The 19,502-nt window shown below is 42.5% G+C and overlaps 1 protein-coding gene across 5 annotated transcripts in view; it reads left to right on the top strand.

The window, feature by feature from the left end:
- ANGEL2 (angel homolog 2) overlaps positions 1-18,754 on the top strand; it is a 35,170-nt gene extending 16,416 nt beyond the window's left edge. For all 5 annotated transcript variants that reach the window (XM_030557514.1, XM_030557512.1, XM_030557513.1 and 2 more), the window contains 6 exons: positions 3,980-4,049; positions 6,287-6,708; positions 12,529-12,655; positions 13,226-13,286; positions 15,336-15,499; positions 18,196-18,754. In XM_030557514.1, coding sequence (XP_030413374.1) covers positions 3,980-4,049; positions 6,287-6,708; positions 12,529-12,655; positions 13,226-13,286; positions 15,336-15,499; positions 18,196-18,350 — 999 coding nt within the window. In that variant the 3' untranslated portion in view covers positions 18,351-18,754. The remainder of the gene's footprint in view (positions 1-3,979; positions 4,050-6,286; positions 6,709-12,528; positions 12,656-13,225; positions 13,287-15,335; positions 15,500-18,195) is intronic.
- The last annotated feature ends 748 nt before the right edge of the window (positions 18,755-19,502 follow it).

Raw genomic sequence — 19,502 nt, 5'->3', positions numbered from 1 at the left:
TGCTTGTACAACCTTAATTTGGCCCCATTGTGTGTACACTTTGAGACAATCTTTAATTCCATGATCGCATACTATTTTTTTTTCACAAGACTCCTGCCTCATTCAGTGTACAGGCTGGACCTGCTTTGGGGATGAATCAGGGTTGTGTAGTAAGGGAGACTGATCTCTGTAGGACCCAGCTTCATCTGTTGCAGAAGATGAAAGGTTTGTAGTGAATAGGGCAGAGGATGGCTGGAACAGGAAGGGTGGGACTGGTAGTTAAGACAGTTGAATGTTGTCCTGAAGAACTGGCTTCTATCTCTACCTCTGCCACAGAGTTCCTATGTGATGCTGGGCAAATCACTGAAACTAGACTTTTCAGAGGTGGTCAGTAATTGTGTATTCTCCATTTTCTGTGTGCTCAACTTCAGACTCTGGAATCTGACCTGCAGAAGTGCCGAGCATTCACAACTGGCACTAAGACAATGGGAGCTGTGCTTTAAACATAACATTCAAACTGCTAGGCACCCTGAAAAATCAGGTTTCTCAAATTGAGCACCCAAAGTTAGTGGGTACTTTTGACCTTGATCTCACTGTGCCTCGGCTCCCCATCTGTAAAGTTAGGGATAATACCATTCCCTCACCAGGGTACTGTGATGCTAAATTTATTTACATTTGAGAAGCATTTGGGCTTTTTTGTGATGCTCATCACTATAGTGTCCAAGTGCTTCAGAACAGGGTTCGAATAGTGCCTATTAAATAAGGCCCAGAACCATATGTTGAACGAGGACAAAACAAAATATTGAATAGCTTATTAGGTGAACATTATCCATCCTGTGCACTGACTGAGGCAGAGGTCCTGTGATCACATAATATCATAATGTACGTGCACAAGGGGGCTGAATTAAGGTTGCATAGGCAACCTTATTCCTGGCACTTCCTAACTTTTGACTGCTTGGCTTTGCAAACTTAATGTTCTTTTCAAAATTTTTTTTGTGACTAGATATTGTGTTGTTCAAGGTATTCACTGAATCATAGGAGCCCTTCCTGAAGTCTTGCTGTGATACCTTGAAGCCTGTTGGTAGAAAAAGCACTGGAGCAGCTGCTCCTGTGTGGATCCTTGATTGGGAAGGCAGACGCACTACACTAATATACTTATTTGGACTGTATCAAATCCTTAAATGATAGAACTGCTGCTGGTCTCAGGTTTCAAATACATAGGCTCCCCAGGCTTAACAGTCAGCAGGACTGAATCAGTTCTTCTGAGATTAGAGAAATTGGTTGTTTGCAATGCATGTCTCTTTCAGATGAGACTTAGACCTGGTCTGTGATAGAAAGTTAGGTCAACATAACTATGTTGCTCAAGGGTATAAAAAAATCCACGCCGCTGAGCAGCGTAGTTAAACCAACCTAAGTCCCTATGTAGCGCTAGGTTGACTGAAGAATTCTTCCGTTGACCTAGCTACCTCCTCTTGGGGAGGTGGATTAATTACTTTGATGGGTAGGGCCCTACCAAATTCACAGTCCGTTTTGGTCAATTTCACAGTCATAGGATTTAGGGGGAGGGGGAGCTCACTGATATGAGCATTGGCCTGCTAAACCCAGGGTTGTGAGCTCAGTCCTTGAGGGGGCCACTTAGGGATCTGGGGCAAAATCAGTACTTGGTCCTGCTAGTGAAGGCAGGGGGCTGGACTCAATGACCTTCCAGTTCTAGGAGATAGGTATCTCTCCAATTATTGTTTATATTTATTTATTTAAATATAGTAAATTTCATTTTTTCAATCTGAAATTTCAGTGTTGTAATTGTAGGGGTTCTGACCCAAAAAGGACCTGGGCAGGCGGGGGGTGGTGTAGTTGCAAGGTTATTGTAGAGAGGGGTGCGGTACTACTAACCTTACTTCTGCGCTGCTGCTGCCTTCAGAGGTGGGCAGCAGGAGAGTGGCAGCTGCTGGCTGGCAGCCCAGCTCTGAAGGCAGAGCTGCCACCAGCAGCAGCATAGAAGCATGGCATGGTATTGCCACTCTTACTTCTGTGCTGTTGCCTTCGGAGTTGGGTGTCCGGCCAACAGTCGCTGCTCCCCGGCTGCCGAACTCTGAAGGAAGCACAGGAGTAAGGGTGGCAATACTGTGCCCCCTCTAAAATAACCTTGTGACCCCCCCCGCAACTCCCTTTTGAATCAGGACCCCCCATTTGAGAAATGCTAGTCTCCCCTGTGAAATCTGTATAGTATAGAATAAAAGCACACAAAAGACAAGATTTCATTGGGGGGTGTGGGGGAAAACCAGATTTCAGTCAGTCGACACATTTTTCATGGTTGTGAATTTGGTAGGGCCCTACTGATGGAATAATTCTTCCTGTTGGCATAGGTAGTGTTTACGCCAGAGATGGGCAAACTACAGCCCGCAGGACCGTCCTGCCTGGCCCCTGAGCTCCTGGCCTGGAAGGCTAGCCTCCAGCCCCTCCCCTGTTGTCCCCCCTCCCCCACATCCTCAGCTCACTCGCTCCGCCACTGGCGCAGTGCTCTGGGCAGAGGGGTTGTGAGCTCCTGGGGCAGTGCAACTGCAAAGCCTGGCCTGACCCAGTCTCTGTGCTGCCTGGTAGTGGCAGCGGCGGCATGGCCTGGCTCCAGCTGGACAGTGCGACTGTATTGACGCCAGCCACCGGCATTCCAGGCAGCGCGGTAAGGGGGCAGGGAGCGGTGGGGGTTGGATAAAGGGCAGGGGGGTTCATGGTGGTGGTCAGAGGGTGGGAGGTATGGATAGGAGTCGAGGTGGTCGGGGGGGGATGAGGTTGAATGGGGGCAGGGACCCGGGGGGGGAGGGGACAGTCAGGAAGGAGAGGGATTGGATGGGGGGCAGTCGGGGCAGGGGTTACGAGGGCAGTCAGGGAACAGGGAAAAGGAGTGGTTGGGTGGGGCCATCAGGAATGAGAGGAGGGGTTGGATGGGGTGGTGGGGGTCCGAGGGTGGTCAGGGTACAGGGAGCAGGGGTGTGTGGATGGAGCAGGGGCCCCAGAGGGGCTGTCAGGGAATAGGGGGCATTGGATGGGGCAGAAGTCCTGGAGGGAGGGGCAGATACGAGATCGCGATCAGCCCTTGACCACCTCCCTTAACCAGCCCTCCATACAATTTACAAAACCCAATGCTGCCCTCAGGCCAAAAAGTTTGCCCACCCCGGTCTACTCAGAAGCGTTACAGCGGCGCAGTTGTAGCCCTGTAAATGTAGACAAGCACTTAGAGACCGAGTGGTACTTTCATAACAATGGGTGAGCAGTCTGGTGTTTTCCTCTTCCACCCCACGTCTCAGTTGTTCTCCAGCATTTAAGGTGCAGGTTGTTTTGCTACTCACCAGGTTTGGGGCGATGGGTGTTATGAACTGCTCTTTGTTCAGGACTTGAAAAACGCACTTGCTCTTGAGGAGTAGGAAGTTTTCCTGGGAGTCTCTCATCACCTGCAGAATCTAAACTTTTTAAAAATAAACTAACTACCACAAGGCTAGAAATCTCCCAAATGTGAGATGAGTGTAAACCTGTGCAATGCTGTTTTAAGGAGTCTGTGGGCAGATATCTCCAGAACCTCTGCTATTATTTAGAGCTTTGCAAGCTCATGTCATCAAGGCTTCTCACGTGCATAAATGTTTATCAGAGTGGGGCTTAAGTGCTGATTTGTGTCCAAGTATAGGGTTAGGACATCCCAGCCAAGCACCCCAACTTGAAAATTAAGCTTCTTATCAACAGGGAGCTTTTTTATTCTTTGTCACTTAGTTATTTGGTAAATCTACATGATTAGACAGATCAGATTTTTGAATAAATAGAATGGGTATCAAATACTACTTACACTAAGCAGTTTTTAAATAGAGAAATCTCTTGCATGAGTTTTTACCTCTGTAAATAAAGTTACTAAAGCTTCAAGGAAAAACATAAATGCACTAGTTAATGAAGTGAAAGCTTTTGCTAATATGTTTGTTAATGTATTAAATTCAAATTGGAAAAACTCTTTTAGGTACTGTGTTTGCAAGAAGTACAAGAGGACCATTTTGGAATGGAGATCAAGCCGAGTTTGGAATATTTGGGTATGATGGAACATTTTTGTTGCACATTTCATTACATTTTCCTTTTTTTATGTACTTATAAGAAATAATCTACGTGGAATGAAGAGTCATTTTTCATATGGCAAAAATTAGATAAATAAGTGTTACTTTAAGACCTGCTCTTGCACTCTTCATTTTGGCAAACTCATTAATGCCTGAATTTTGTGTGCATATCAAGTGCAGAACTGGGCCCATAACTGCTTTCAAATGAATTTACATAAGACCTGATCCTGTAAATTGCTGAGTGCCCTCAGCTTTCATTGGCTTCAGTGAGAAACGAAGCCACTCATCACTTCAGAAGAGATGCTTAAAACATGCAAGTCAGTCCCTTAAATTCTAGAGGAATGTAGATGTTGGATCTCAGTTCTAGGTATAACTGAAGCTACAAATCAGAAACAGTCTTGTTGATTGGCTTCTAAATTCTATATTATGTATGCTTTAGAGTTTAGTGTAATCATTTATTTAAGCTGTTATGTTCCCTAAAGTGGTTACTACACTCATTCTATCTTGATAATTTAAAGTATACTTTCAAAAATAGTTATTTTTAATTGCTGTGGAAGATGTAGTGTTTTAGTCATACTTAAAATTGTAGAAAATACTTGCCTTTTGTGACAGTTACAGTTAATGGAAAATATTATAATCCTGAAATAATGTATCGGTAATGTTGAATATAGATGTCTTGCTCTATATAAAAAGAACTTTCAAAAAAGCTTGTCGTTTCTAAGCTGTGTTGGGAACAAGGCACTCTTAATTTATTGAGAAGGCACTGGAAGCTTATCTTGAGACCTTGCAGCTCTTACTACTGTAAAGCAAATTTCAGAAAGTTGGGTGATTATCAGAACATTACTGTTTTAATATAAACTACTGGGTTTTTAAAGCTGTCAGACAATCATTTCTGACCTACAGAAATCTGTCAAGTACTGTTCTTAATAGGAATGTTTCACAAGTGAACCATTATTAAGCTACTCTGGTAGCACCCTGATTAAACTTTAAAGCATCAATCATTTTACATTTGACTTGTCCTATGACACATGAGAAGCCCCATGCTGAGTATCTTATATCATTAGTTTAGAAGTATATACACCGCAGGCCTTACTGGATTGGATTTATTGTTCAAATTAACTTCTCACATCCAAGTTTTTCTTTCCTTTTTGAGTTCCTTGGGTGCATGCTGTATAGCCTCAGAAATCTGGTTTTATCTTAACAAGTCACACTGAACATAGACATATCTGTAAAGGAGGTATGAGACGGGTACATGTATTTTTTCTCTTTCAGAGAATGCAAAAGTGAACTTTTTTTCCCTCCCAGAAAACAAAAGTGCTGTTCAGGGCGTGAAATTTGAATGTGGGTCGTTGAGCTATAAAGCTTGCCCTCTTGGGATGGCAGTACAGTACTAGAGTGAAGCAACTCTTATTTTGAAAGATGAAGATCATGGGCCTGATGCTCACTTAGGCCTGGGCTACACTAGCGGGGGTGGTTTGAACTAAGATATGCAACTTCAGCCACGCTATTCGTGTAGCTGAAATCGAAGTATCTTAGGTCGACTTACCTGGCCGTCCTTATGGCGGCGAGTTGACTGCCGCGGTGCCCCCGTCGACTCTGCTTACTCCTTCTGCCGAGGTGGAGTACAGGTGTCGATTAGCAGATCGATTTATCGCTTCCAGACGAGGCACGATAAATCGATCCCCGATACATCGAACATTACCTGCTGAACTGGCAGGTATTATAGACCTACCCTTACATTTTAGTCCCTTTACACTGCTCAGTCAGTGTACAGCTCTTTAGGCAAATGAGTATCCGGCCCTGTGTTAACACGTACACTCGGAGAGTGATTCACTTTTTCCCCCTCTCAGCAGCCATTAAAGTAAAAGGAGATTTATTGTTAAGAATATGTATTGAGAGGCACATTTTTAGTAAGTCATTTATAAAGACTATTTTCTCTTTACATAATTATGCAAAACAGCTCCCATTATAATCCCCCCGTTTTCAGATGCTTACATTCTTTTTGATGGTTAGTTTTCAGACAGAGACCAAATATGGCACATTTCAGTCCAAAAGGTGAAGATCTCAAAGTTAGGAACATTTGAAAATGGGTACAGTGGAAACTTTTTACAGCCTTGACTATAGCAGGCTCAGGTATTGACTACTATGGAAAAACAACAGCATGAGCTATGTTCTTGGTTTTTTTTCCATTAATGATTCACATTTCTTTCGTACAGGTTATCATTGTGAATATAAAATGAGGACAGGAAGGAAACCTGATGGCTGTGCTATTTGCTTCAAAATTTCCAAATTTAATCTTATCTCTTCAAACCCAGTGGAATTTTTCCGCCATGATATTCCACTCTTGGACAGAGACAATGTTGGACTAGTGTTGCTTCTGCAGCCCAGATTTCACTGTAAAGCTACTGCTGCAGTCTGTATAGCCAACACGCATCTGCTGTATAATCCAAGGCGAGGGGACATTAAACTGACCCAGCTGGCGATGTTACTGGCAGAGATTGCCAGCGTTGCCCATCAGAAAGATGGTAGATTCTGTCCTATTATCATTTGTGGTGACTTCAACTCTGTTCCTGGTTCTCCACTGTACAGTTTTATAAAGGAAGGAAAGCTGAATTACGAAGGACTACCTATAGGAAAGGTAGGTGTTTGTTTCATCTCATGTAAGAATTAATGCTGGTGGAAAAGGAATATTTTATGGAGTGACAATGGCCACCTGTCACGGTGTGCACCACTCACCACTTATCTGGTGCCTCCTTCTGATCAGTTGTGGGATTAGCTCTCAAAATCGTCACCCCTTCTTGTGGTCACATGCCATCACATTGTCTCTCTCAGGTATGCAGCTCCTCTCGTCGCTGGAACCGCAGTGTCTTCATGATGCAACCCTCCAGCTAGGTCACTCAACATTCCCCCTTTCGGGATACAGTCCTTCAATTCTGTCACCCCCACAGTCTCTGCCATGCCCTCAGTGACTGGTAGGGGAACCCAAGCTCATTCCCTACTACAAGTTCCAGTCCAGGGACTCTACACACAGCAGTTCTGGGCTTTCCTCTCACTTCTCCTTCCCTGGACTGCTTCCTACAGGTCCTGATTCCCCTTCTTGCCCTGGGAATAACAGCGCCAAACCCTCTTCCCTTTTCCCAGCAGCAGCCCCTGTCTGTTGCAAGCTTCCTGGCTTTGAACCTGCTTGCAATCAATTCCCTACCCCGGCTTTCCTTCCAGATGCAGCCTGTAGAGTTAATAGTCCTACCTGACCACCTTAACCATTTCTAGTTCTGTGTGGAGTTGAGTTTCCATTAGAAGCCCGATTTTTGACCTCCACTCTAAAATCTACAAACAAAGGAAAGTCTGCCACAGAATTGCTATGCTAGGTCTGAGGCTGACTCAGGGCTTGTCTACATCAGAAAGTTGCAGCGCTGGTGAGGGAGTTACAGCGCTGCAACTTAGGAGGTGTACACATCTGCAGGGCACCACCAGCGCTGCAACTCCCTGTTTGCAGCGCTGGCCGTACTCCCGTTTTGTCTCGGGTGTAGAGGATCCAGCGCTGGTGATCCAGCGCTGGTAATCAAGTATAGACACTTACCAGCGCTTTTCTTGACCTCCGTGGAGTAAGCAGGTATCCCAGCATACCTGAGGAAGCCTCTGGTAATCAAACTGGTCTCCTTCCCCAGCTTGCTCTCGCGTTCCCCAAATAAGCAGGTCTCCTTCCCTGAGGTTTGCTGGGTGGTTCCGGGAACGCGAGAGCAAACCGCGGCGAAGCTGGTCTCCTTCCCCGGTTTGCTCTCGCGTTCCCCGAACAAGCAGGTCTCCTTCCCTACGGTTTGCAGGGTGGTTCGGGGAACGCGAGAGCAAACCGCGGCGAAGCTGGTCTCCTTTCCCGGTTTGCTCTCTCGTTCCCCGAACCCCCGAGCAAGCAGGTCTCCTTCCCTGCGGTTTGCAGGGTGGTTCGGGGAACGCGAGAGCAAACCGCGGCGAAGCTAGTCTCCTTTCCCGGTTTGCTCTCTCGTTCCCCGAACCCCCGAGCAAGCAGGTCTCCTTCCCTGCGGTTTGCAGGGTGGTTCGGGGAACGCAAGAGCAAACCGGGAAAGGAGACCAGCTTCGCCGCGGTTTGCTCTCGCGTTCCCCGAACAAGCAGGTCTCCTTCCCTGCAGTTTGCAGGGTGGTTCGGGGAACGCGAGAGCAAACCGCGGCGAAGCTGGTCTCCTTTCCCGGTTTGCTCTCTCGTTCCCCGAACCCCGAGCAAGCAGGTCTCCTTCCCTGCGGTTTGCAGGGTGGTTCGGGGAACGCGAGAGCAAACCGCGGCAAAGCTGGTCTCCTTTCCCGGTTTGCTCTCGCGTTCCCCGAACCCCCCTTGAAGCCGCCCAACAGCGCTGCAGTGTGGCCACATCTAACACCACTTGCAGCGCTGGTTGCTGTAAGTGTGGCCACTCTGCAGCGCTGGCCCTATACAGCTGTACTAATACAGCTGTAACAACCAGCGCTGCAAAATTTTAGATGTAGACATGGCCTCAGTGTTTTGTTTCAGAAGTGCAACTTTAACTCCTAATTTGCTGACTCTAATGTTTTAAAACATATAAACAATTGTTCTTGAAAGTGGTATATGTTCAGTTATAGATATGTATCTGGACCTTACCTCTGGCTTAATTTAGGTCTTGTCTTCATGTACACCACAGCTGTAGTGCTTTAGTGAAGACTCTCCTATGCCAACTATGCCAGCTTCTCCCATTGGCATAGTTAACCCACCTCCCCAAGAAGCGGGAACTATGTTGGCGGGAGAAGCTCTCCCATTGACATAGTGATGTCTACGTGGGAGGTAGGTCAGTAAAACTATCACTCGGGTGTGGATTTTTACACCCCTGAGTGACGTAGTTATACTGATATAGGTCTGTAGTGTAGATCTGGGAACACTTTAAATGCCAAGTCTAGCACTTGGCAAGTGTTCCTTTTCTTTTGTAAGGGGTAACTTTTCCCCAAAAAGAATTGTATTTAAGTATTAAGGTATTCCTTTTACAACTAGCAATGCAATAGGGCCTATGTTATCAGTCAGGCTAAGACCAAACTTCCCTTTTCATTAACATGGCTGAAATGTCCATAAAACATGTTCTACTGACACAGTAAAATACTGTTCCACCTTGCGTCATTATCATTTTTTTGGTGTGGGAGGAGATTTAATCACGGACCTTCTGATCCTTTTCAAAAGGATTATTCTCACATTATGGATGAGCCGGGGCTGTATTGGTCAGCGTAAGTGTAAAATCAAAGTCATGATTGCTGGGTGACCAAAGTAGAAGCCATGTTTGAGTGTGGCACCACATTCTAAGATATAATATGTGAGTTTAGTGTGAAGATAGCTATTTAATTTGAAGTGACTAAAGCATTTACACTAGGGAAATGTGAATTTTCCATTATTAGTGTTAACTGCCCATCAGCTGCCAACCCCATTTTCAGCCCCCTTTTGAGTTTCTTCCAGAAGAATAAATGCCCCGTTGTTAAAAGCAATGTCAGCAGTCAGTGAACTGTTTATACTAGAGCTTCTACTATTGCTAACAAGAGGTCGTCGTATTCTCTCAGCTAAGTCTCGCAGGAACTATTTTACAAAATAGGATTGTTGTAAAGCGAGAGCAAGTTGCATATAAAGAATATCATGGTTTAGCAGAGAAAGCTTTGAAGAGTTGCTACAAAAGGCATGTTTGTAAGGCATGTATAGAAGAGTGGACTCGCTGCAAGTGTGCCCCCTCGTGGCTAGGTGTGGCATAACATCTTTTGCCTTTTGTAGCATCCCCTGCTGATGGTTTTCCAGTCCTTTAGTGGTCTTTCTCTTCTCACGTTTTAGCCCTCCAGCTAGGTCACATGTTAGTTCCAGGCTCCTTTATGGTAACAAAGACCCACAAACAAAAGTCCAACAAATCACTTCAAGGACTCTGGCCTCTGACTCAGGGTCCACTGGCCCTTACCCCCATCTCTCCAGGGTCTGAATTGCCCTGATCCCCTTACTTCCAGGGGCTTCACACCACTTTTCCAGTGGGTGGTATGGGAATACAGGCCCACACTCTATGCTGGGTTCCAGTCCAGAGAACCTAGGACGAGCAGCCAAGGTCTGCTCTGTCAGACTCGTTGCCACCACCTCTCTGGACTTCTTTGTATCATTAGTCTTTCCTCACGTCTTTTTCTCCAGCCCCTTTCTGGGTTTTTTGCAAGGACCAACACCTCCCAGAAGGTCTCCCTAGAGATCTGGTTTGTATCCCTGCGTCAGGGTCAGCCAAAGGAGCTTGCTCCAGACTTGTGTCTCCAGATTTCTCCCGCTTTGTAGTGCCCCGAGTGTGACAGCAGAGTTCTTGCCTTTCTCCCTGGAGCCCCTCAATGTCCAGTCCAAATGATTTACTTGTCACAGCCTCTTGCACTTAACTGCTTCTGGTATCCTGCTGGCTCAAGACAACCTGCCTCTGGCTCTAGGCTTCACTGCCCTGGCCTCCCAATCTTCCTCCTGGCTTGAGGCCCTCCAGTTTTGGCTCTAGGCCTCCCAGACTTCTCAGCCTTTAGCCAAGAGAGGAAACACCCTCTATGCCTCATCTGGTTATCTTCTATTGCCTTCCTTCCACTACCATGTGCTCCTTCCTTTCTGAAGATCCAGCTCTTCCCTGTCTGTTTGATCACACTGGTCTACAATTTTTGAGAAGTCGTTTGCTTCAGAGAGAAAATGTGATATTTATATGTATTTTGATGTGCTGAATTCAAATATGACAATTAAAACAACTGATTGGCTACTGTTTCTAAGATATTTAAGTTTTTACATTTTATGTCTATGTATATTGTAGATAGAGTTTTAATCATAAATTGTAAACCTAGGTCTTTTCATGTGTTTATGGTTGCTTTACATGATAATATTTCACCTGTCCTGTTTATGTAACACTTTAAAAATCAGCAAAAGGGTTATATAAATAAAATTTATTATGAAACAAAAGGCAAAAAACTATTATGTACATAGTTTAGTCCTATTCAGTGTCTACTCGGCGCTTCTTGGCTTGTCTCTTGTATTCATTAAATGGAGCATCTCTTGTCACTGTCCAGCAATAGTCTGCAAGCATTGATGGGCTCCATTTGCCCTGATAGCCTGCCAGGAGATTCCACTGCTGTAGTCTGGAGCCCAGCAGTTCTGCCTTACTCTTGGGTAGTTCCAAATTCCTGACAAGGTCATTCAGTTCACCTTGTGTGATGAGGTGTGGTTCAGAGGAGGAGGATGGGAGAAAATGTGGGTCCTGTGACATTGATGGTTCAGGACCAGAAGTTTCATCCTCTTCCTCGTCTGACTCAAGTGAGAATGATTGTGGTGCATCAGGAACCGGCAGTCCTTCTCCGTGGGGTACTGGGCGTATAGCTGATGGAATGTTTGGATAATGCACAGTCCACTTTTTCTTCTTTGACACACCTTTCCCAACTGGAGGCACCATGCAGAAGTAACAATTGCTGGTCTGATCTGTTGGCTCTCTCCAAATCATTGGCACTGCAAAAGGCATAGATTTCCTTTTCCTGTTCAACCACTGGCGAAGATTTGTTGCATATGTGTGGGGCCCACCTCTTGTCCTGATCTCCAATTTTGCAGCCAAAATAAAGGTGATAGGCTTTCTTAACCATAGTGGTTATACTGCGCTTTTGTGATGCAAAAGTCACTTCACCACAAACATAGCAGAAGTGATCTGCACTGTTCACACAAGTACCAGGCATCTCTGCTCACTTTGGCTAAACAGAAATGTGTCCCTTTGCAAAATCAAACACTGACAAATAAGAGAGAAGGACACTGTATGATTTCTAGAGCTGCTATAGGGCAGTTTGTTCAGCAGAGTGATGTAAGCTTTGTTATAATTGCATCATCCATGACTTCTAGGAATAACATGATGCAATTCATATTACGTATGACACAATACCAGCTTCAGATTGCATCATTCATTGTTTTGCCTAAAAAGCAAGTACTGTCCAAACCCAGTCCTAGATTTATTCATAGATCCAGTCAAAGATGTATTTTAGTCATTTCTGGTTTAAACTGAGATCCCTTCCCTTCATAACTCACTTATCCTCCGCCATTCCCAAGTCAAGGGTTGTATATACTGACCCAATAGCATATCTTGAAAACTAGAGCCAATCAACAATTTTAAGCATCATTTTCATTCTCAGTGACCCAGAATTAGTAAAGTTGGACTACATTTATTTCAGAAGCATTTTGGCTGTAGAGCAGTGTCACCAGTTATACCTTATGGCCTAATTGGGCTTAACTGTCTACTGGTTACTCTGGGTTCAGACACTCCATCACAGCATGGATAAGAAAAGCGAACTCTTTAGCAATATGTCTTTTGTTAATTGGATCACAGTTGACTTAAAAAAATACAGTTTTTTAAATTAAAATTTTGCACAGGTATCTTGTGAACTAAATCCGATTCTGTTTGAAACAATCGTATATCTTTTCTAGGTGTCTGGGCAAGAACAGTTTCCTGGAGGACAAAGGATCCTAACTATTCCAATTTGGCCCCCAAGTCTAGGCATTTCACAGAGCTGTGTGTATGAGGTACAACGGCAGCGACAAGAAGAAAACACAGGTCAGTTTCTGAACAGATAAACTTAGTGGTTCTATGAAAACTTCATCCAGATTTACTGTTGAAGACCAGATATTTTTTCATTTAAAAAAATGGGCCCCAGTCTTACAAGCAGGAGCTCAGTGGGACTACTCAGGGATAAAGTTTTTCACCATCCTAGGCATTTGCAGGCTTAGACCTTAGAAAAATAAATTCCTTTGAGATTAACATGCAGTAGGTGACTTGAAATATTAGAACCATTGTTGTTGGATATTTTTAAAACCTTCCATCTAAATCTACTTTTTGTCTTTATATTAAAGATTAAACATACCATTTCAAATTAGAGAGCAATTCAGATGAGCTGAATGTATGTTTCTGGGTAAAATTTTCTGGAAAGGTACAGATTTGTTTGAAGGGACTCTAATGAAACTGGGCAATTCAATCCAGTTTTTATTAATTTGATCTTTCCCATCAAAAGAAAAATAAATAACGTTTGAAGATGTTGTCCTAGGCTACTTTGCCTATAGTTTTTCTCCAGTGGTCTTAATGATCTCATTTAAAACCTAGATTAGAAATTCGCTTTATTTTTTGTAGGTGTAGAGAAAAAAGAAGCAAAACTGGAGCACACAGAAGAGATCATAATAGCAGCTGAAAAGTAAGTCTTCGAAAATCTGAGAAGGCTGTTTGGTTTCTTCTATTTTTTTTTAAAAAGGCAAAACTAAAACCTTGAGCATATATGGTATGATTTCAAATTAGATAACTGATAAAACTGTAAGTGGTCTTCTAATTGGGTTTTGTATCTGCCTGTGTAGGTTGTTAAAAATATATATATTTACGTGCACATTATCTAATAAACACCCCCCCGCCCCAAAAAAAAGACATTTTCAAAAATAGACATCACCACACCGAAACACTCATCTTCTCAAGTAAAAGTCTCAAAAATGGAGTCAGTGCAGTTTTCAGAGCTAATGTAATGTTTCCTCTGACATTTCACAACTCTGTTCTGGTGAGTTAGTTCCTGCACCCTTGAATTGTCGGAGCAGCTAGAGTATGTGAATAAAAATAAACTAAAATTAAATTGTATATGTCATCATTTTTATACTGGTGGTCTTACTTTCAGCAACTATACTAGTTCAAAAGCATGACTGCCTATTCTCAAAAGCAATAATTGGAGAGCAGAACCCAGAAACATTTGGATTAGGATAACTAAAGGTCAAAAAATCATCTTTCATTTAAAAGTGAAAGAAAAGATAACCACAGATGGGAAAGGATTCGAATTATGTATTATAAAGGACCATTTCTATATGGGGCAACTGATGCGTGTTATTCCAAACTAAGGAGCTGAGGTTATGGAAATATCAAGACTGACTACAGGGCAAGTTCCATCTCTCCTCATTTAAACAATACTTTTGACATCTGTTTACTTTTGGATATAACCAGCACTCTTTGTTTCATAGTGATGTAGCAAAGCCATAGAATTTGAGGCCAGCTGCAGAAATCTGTTTATAAGTGGCAGCTCTGTCCAGCTGCTTAAAATCTCATATTTCCTCTCATTTTGATCATTTTTGGAGATGCTGGTTTCTAAATGTTAATAAGTATCCTTGTTGGGGAAACAAAGAACTGTGGTAACAAAGAGGAGATAGCTTAAACTGGATAGAACAGGAAAAAATTTAATTATTTAAAAAGCCCTCCTCCCCAAGAATTCCATATTGGACAGGCGTGGAGACAGGTACTTCCTTTCTCTTTTTAAACTCATAACTAATTTTTTTAAAAATAAAAAGCCTAAAAGCTTTTAAAGATTTAATATGAAAACTGCTAGTCAGACCCAAAAGTTTACTTAAAAATCAAGAGGTGGCTTCCAGTTTAGACTGGCATGGAAGGACATGTGGTTAGTGTCAGGAGGAAGGAAGAATACAGTAATTACATGGTGGAAGAGCTAATCAAGATGAATCACTTAACCGAAGATCTGGCCTACATTATAAATTTAGGTTGACTTAACTACATCATTCAGGGCTGTGAAAAATTTCACACTCTGTGCAATGTAATTAAGCCATCCTCAGTCATGGTCGATGGAGGAATCTTTCATCAATTAGCTACTGCCTCTTGCTGAGATGGATTACTACAGTAATGGAATAACCCCTTCCATCTACACTACAGCAATACAGCTGTGCTGCTGTGCCATTTCTAGTGTAGACTGACCCTAAATCTCTTTGAAAGTCAATGGGACAGGATCCTAAGTGTTAAAGCACTTGAAAATCGGACTTAGGCCATGTCTACGCTACCACTTATGTCGGCAAAACTTATGTCACTTGGTGTGAAAAAACAGACCCCTGGTCGACATACGTGTTTTACTGGCTAAAGCTCTTGTGTGCACAGCGCTATGTCAGCGGGAGACCTCTCTCCTGTTGGCATAGAGCGGCTACATGAGCGATCTTATGGTGGGTGGCACAGCTGCACCGCTATAAGTTTGCTAGTGTAGACATGGACTCCTTTGAAAATTGTACCTTATATCCCTGCTCCAAGAACGTAACAAGATGCAAAACATGAGAGAGTTACTTAGCACATTCAGGGGGCATTAAAAATAAAGACTGTTTATGCAGCATATTTGTTTTGCTATAATGACTAAATAAATGTGTTTTATTAATGACAAAGTCTTTTAGTTAGTAGCAATAATGAAGTAAAATACTTGTGTAATTCTGTTTAGGTTTCCTTCAAAATTACAACACCACTTTAGATTATCTTCAGTCTATTCTCATTACTTACCTGAAAGTGGGGTTCCAGAAGTAACAACTTGTCACTCCAGAAGTGCTGTCACTGTGGATTACATTTTCTATTCTACAGCAAAGGATGATAGTGCTGCTCAGCCAGGTAAAGAAGCTGAATTCAAGCACTAAAGTTCTCTTAAAGAATATCTCCCTGCTGAATGATAAAGTTCAGAACTTAGCCTAAAAGAAGGCATATTGGTAAATTTCAGATCTCAAGTACACTAAGATACTAACCTCAGTGATTTACAGGTTCCCAAACATTTTGAACATGTAAACTGTTCACAGATTAAGGCTACAGTTTTAACTCTTCCTGTCCTTTATTTTCTCCCTTACTGATTCATGTTTGTTTGTTGCTTGCTGGGATCATTGTAGTACATAGGGAACGTCCTCTGTAGAACACTGCAGTGGCCTGCACCATTTCTTTTACCAAACACTTAGACACCTATGTGGTCATCATTGTCTCCTTGACTATAAGATTCAAGGAGTTGAGGAATCCTGATGAGCATTAATTTAAAAAATGAATACCAAGTTACTATCACTGTCATTCAGTAACCTATGTGAGCTTAGTGACTAGACCAGTGATATGATTGGTTCACGTTTTCAAGATTATGATGAACAGAGATTTCAGATGCATTAGAGATGAGATATGAGAACTTCTGCATGAGTGGTCATGTTTAAAATTACCTTGGAGCAGCATTAGCGTTTGTCTCAAGAGATGACGTACATGGTTTTGAGATCTCTTGGTATGAGGTGAAAAATCACAATGGAGCACTGCATTTGAGTGTGTGTACCTGTGCTGCAATTTTGTGGTTGCAGTTGCAGCTAAAACTCACCAGATGGTGCAAGACATAACACATTTGTGTGGCTGCTTCATTGGTAACATTTAAATGTCAAGAATGGGTAATGTACCCTTATTGTATTTGTGGTCTTGTTTTGGGTTCCCTGAGAGACATATTTCCATGTTTTACAATTGGCCATCTGCTTTGCTTCATCCTACATCATCATACAGGATAATGAGCCTTTTATATTGTTTGAAATCCTTTTAGTTTCACAAAACCATTATACGGTACAGCCTGGCCAGCTGAATCATTCTAGGGGTAAATCCCAGAACAGGGAGATCTGTGTTCCACTCCTACCTTAAGCACGGTCTTCCAGTGTGGTCTTTTCAAATTGCTTAACCATCTGTGCCTCAGTTTTCTATACACTACCAAATGTAAAAGGAAAAATGCAAGGAAATTAATCTAGCTTCAAGGACTTGGTTTTGCAATGTGCTGAAAACTTCTGCAAGGTGCCATGTGCCCTCAACTGCCCCTGACTTCAGTGTGAGTTAAGGATACTCAGCACCTTGCAAGACTGAGCCCTAAACATCTAGAATGTATATACATCTCTACCCCGATGTAACGTGGTCATGGGGAGCCAAAAATCCCTACCACATTATAGGTGAAATGCCATTGTATCAGGGTGGTGGCAGCAGGGCTGCAGCAGTGATTTAAAGGGCCTGGGCTCCCCGCAGCAGCTGGAGCCCCAGGCCCTTTAAATCACCAGCAAGCCGCACTGCCACAGCCCTGGGGTAGAGGCGGCAGGGCTCCAGCGGTGACTTAAAGGGCCTGGGGCTCCCCGCAGCAGCCGAAGCCCCAGACCATTTAGAGCACCACTGGAGCCCCGCTGCTACCGCGCTATATGCAAACCCATGTTGTCGGGTAGCATTATAGCAGGGTAGAAGTGTATTATGGTAGTGCCATTGCATGTCCTAATTAAGTTTGTCTTCAGTTTTGCTCTGAAAAGGGGAGTTCAAGCTCTTTGTTTTATATGAAAAACAGTGTATCTGGCACAAACTTTCAGCATATAATCTGAGTAAAACTTGAATTTTCTGAGCAGTTTCAAGAAAATCGATTAATTAGTTTCCAAGAGCTAATAAATTAAAAATTGGCCTAATAAAGAGTTTACATTTTAAGTCTCGTAATGTTTTGGGCCTCATTAGCTTATAAACTACAGGTTGTAGAAAGTCTAGAGTTTGTACATAGTAAGTTTGGGAGTGGAGGGGTCTCTGGAACTAGGTCATTTTATTAATTAACCAAAAAAATGGGTTTTACTGCATAGTTGTTGGTTTATTCTATGCTTAGTTGAGGGAAATAAGTTTGAGAACCAGCTTTTGGTTCTTTGTAGCCCAGGAGTTCTGTGGTACTGTTCAGACAGTTCAGGGGCACTCCTGAAGCAGCTGAATAGTTTCATCTATGAAGATCAGGATCTTTGCCACAGCAAATGTAGCTTTGAAGACCAGGATGTTTGTGAAAAGTTCAACTTTGTCCAAGATCTGTGCTGAAGTGACTAGGCTTGTCTTCAGTGCAGTCATAGTTGCTAGCTTGTTAGAGCTCTGCAGAGCTGTTCAGCTGCTTGAAGAGTGAAGTTCCTGAACCAGCTGAGTAGTTTCACGGAGACCAAAAGTAGCTGCTGGTTTGGTGAAGACCAGGAGTTCTGTGAAACTGTTCAGCTGTGAAGGTCTTAAACTGTCTGCTTTTCATGGACAAAGCAATAGCTACTGTGTCCAAGGTCTTGTTTGTTTATGTATAGAAGGATCTCAACTCTCACACAACATAGTGGATGTAATCAGCTGTGAAGTGATTTTGTGCACATTTGTGTGTAGCATCATTGTGACCAAAGCATTGTATTAAGATATCACAAGCCACTCCTCTCAGGTTGGAGTCCTCTTTCCATGTATAAGGTGGGTGTGGGTATGTATGATTTGGCTCACAACTATGTGTTTTCTGCACATACTTTTCTTCTTTTCTTTTTATGTAGGAGTCGAAGATACTTCTGATGGAGGTCTGAAGCTTCTTGGTAGATTATCACTTTTAACAGAGCAAGATCTGTGGACAGTTAATGGTCTTCCCAATGAACATAATTCTTCTGATCACCTGTCCTTATTAGCTCAGTTCAGGCTTATTGAAGAATAATTCCCAAATTATTTTTATATCTGCACTTTCCTTCACCACCTCTTCTTCCTGTAATTTTTTAAATTCAAGGACTGTCAGACTGGTTAAATTAAGTTCGCCTGCATGCTGAATTTTTAGTGTTTGTGTAAAGTAGAGTTTTTAAAGAGATTTCTTTGTAAAGTTGCTTAAATTACTTTGTGGAGTCATAAAGACAAAAAGAAATGAGTTTACATTAGCTTCCTCTTTTTGATAATGGAAAATGTCTGTGCCATAGTCTGAAAATGGCATTATTTTTAAAAAAGATGTTTTTATTGTAAATCATAGTAAAATGGGTGATGATTCTTATGTACAGTGTACTTCTCTCAATCCTTCAAGCAAAAGATTATGTTTGTAGCAAGTTTCATAATGAACTCAAAGTAGATTTCTATGTAGTTTCAAGTGTATTCTATTTCAAGTTGCTTTTGTTGCCCTTCCCAAATATCTAAATATTGGGCACAATCTTGGAGTCCCTCAGCAGGAATTTAGCTAATGCCAGGGCAGCAGGATTGAGCCTATTCTTGCAGTATAGTAATTAGTTATGCTCTAAAAAGTGATTGTGTAATGGTTAATCTTACAAGAGTACAACGTGTTTTGCTGATGTGCAGAAGCTTTAAAAAGAATCTGAAATGAAACCAAATAGGCTGAACACACAGCGGTAAAGCACAGATAGATCTGAAGGAGCTTTCATGTTTGAATACTATGTGTGTTTGTATGAAACAGTCTTATCTGGGAGTCAGACCTTTTGAGATTTTGGAAGTGTTTATGGAATAGATGAGGCTGTTTTCATGAATTCATCATTTAAATATTGTAACATTACTACAGCTCCAGAATAGTCAGTATTTAAAGATTCCCTCATGTTCTGTTTCATAATACACCATGACACAGCATACCCTACAAAACACCTAGGATTTACAGATGAAACTTTAATGTGCTACTACATTAACAAACTTCTTGGCTGAGGGGAGGACAAACAGAAATTCTTCTGACTTAAATTATATATGGATCTGTGTGTGATTGAATTAACTAACAGAAGTGTAATTTCTAAATAGAGTTGCTGTCACTAATGTGCTGCTAGAAAAACTGAAACTTGTACTTAATTATATTCCAATAAGCACCTGAATTCAGAAACATTTC

The sequence above is a fragment of the Gopherus evgoodei genome, chromosome 3, assembly GCF_007399415.2.
Source record: "Gopherus evgoodei ecotype Sinaloan lineage chromosome 3, rGopEvg1_v1.p, whole genome shotgun sequence".
Lineage (NCBI taxonomy): Eukaryota > Metazoa > Chordata > Testudines > Testudinidae > Gopherus > Gopherus evgoodei.
Note: the sequence above shows the minus strand (reverse complement) of the source record. Positions and strands in the feature narration are given on the sequence as shown.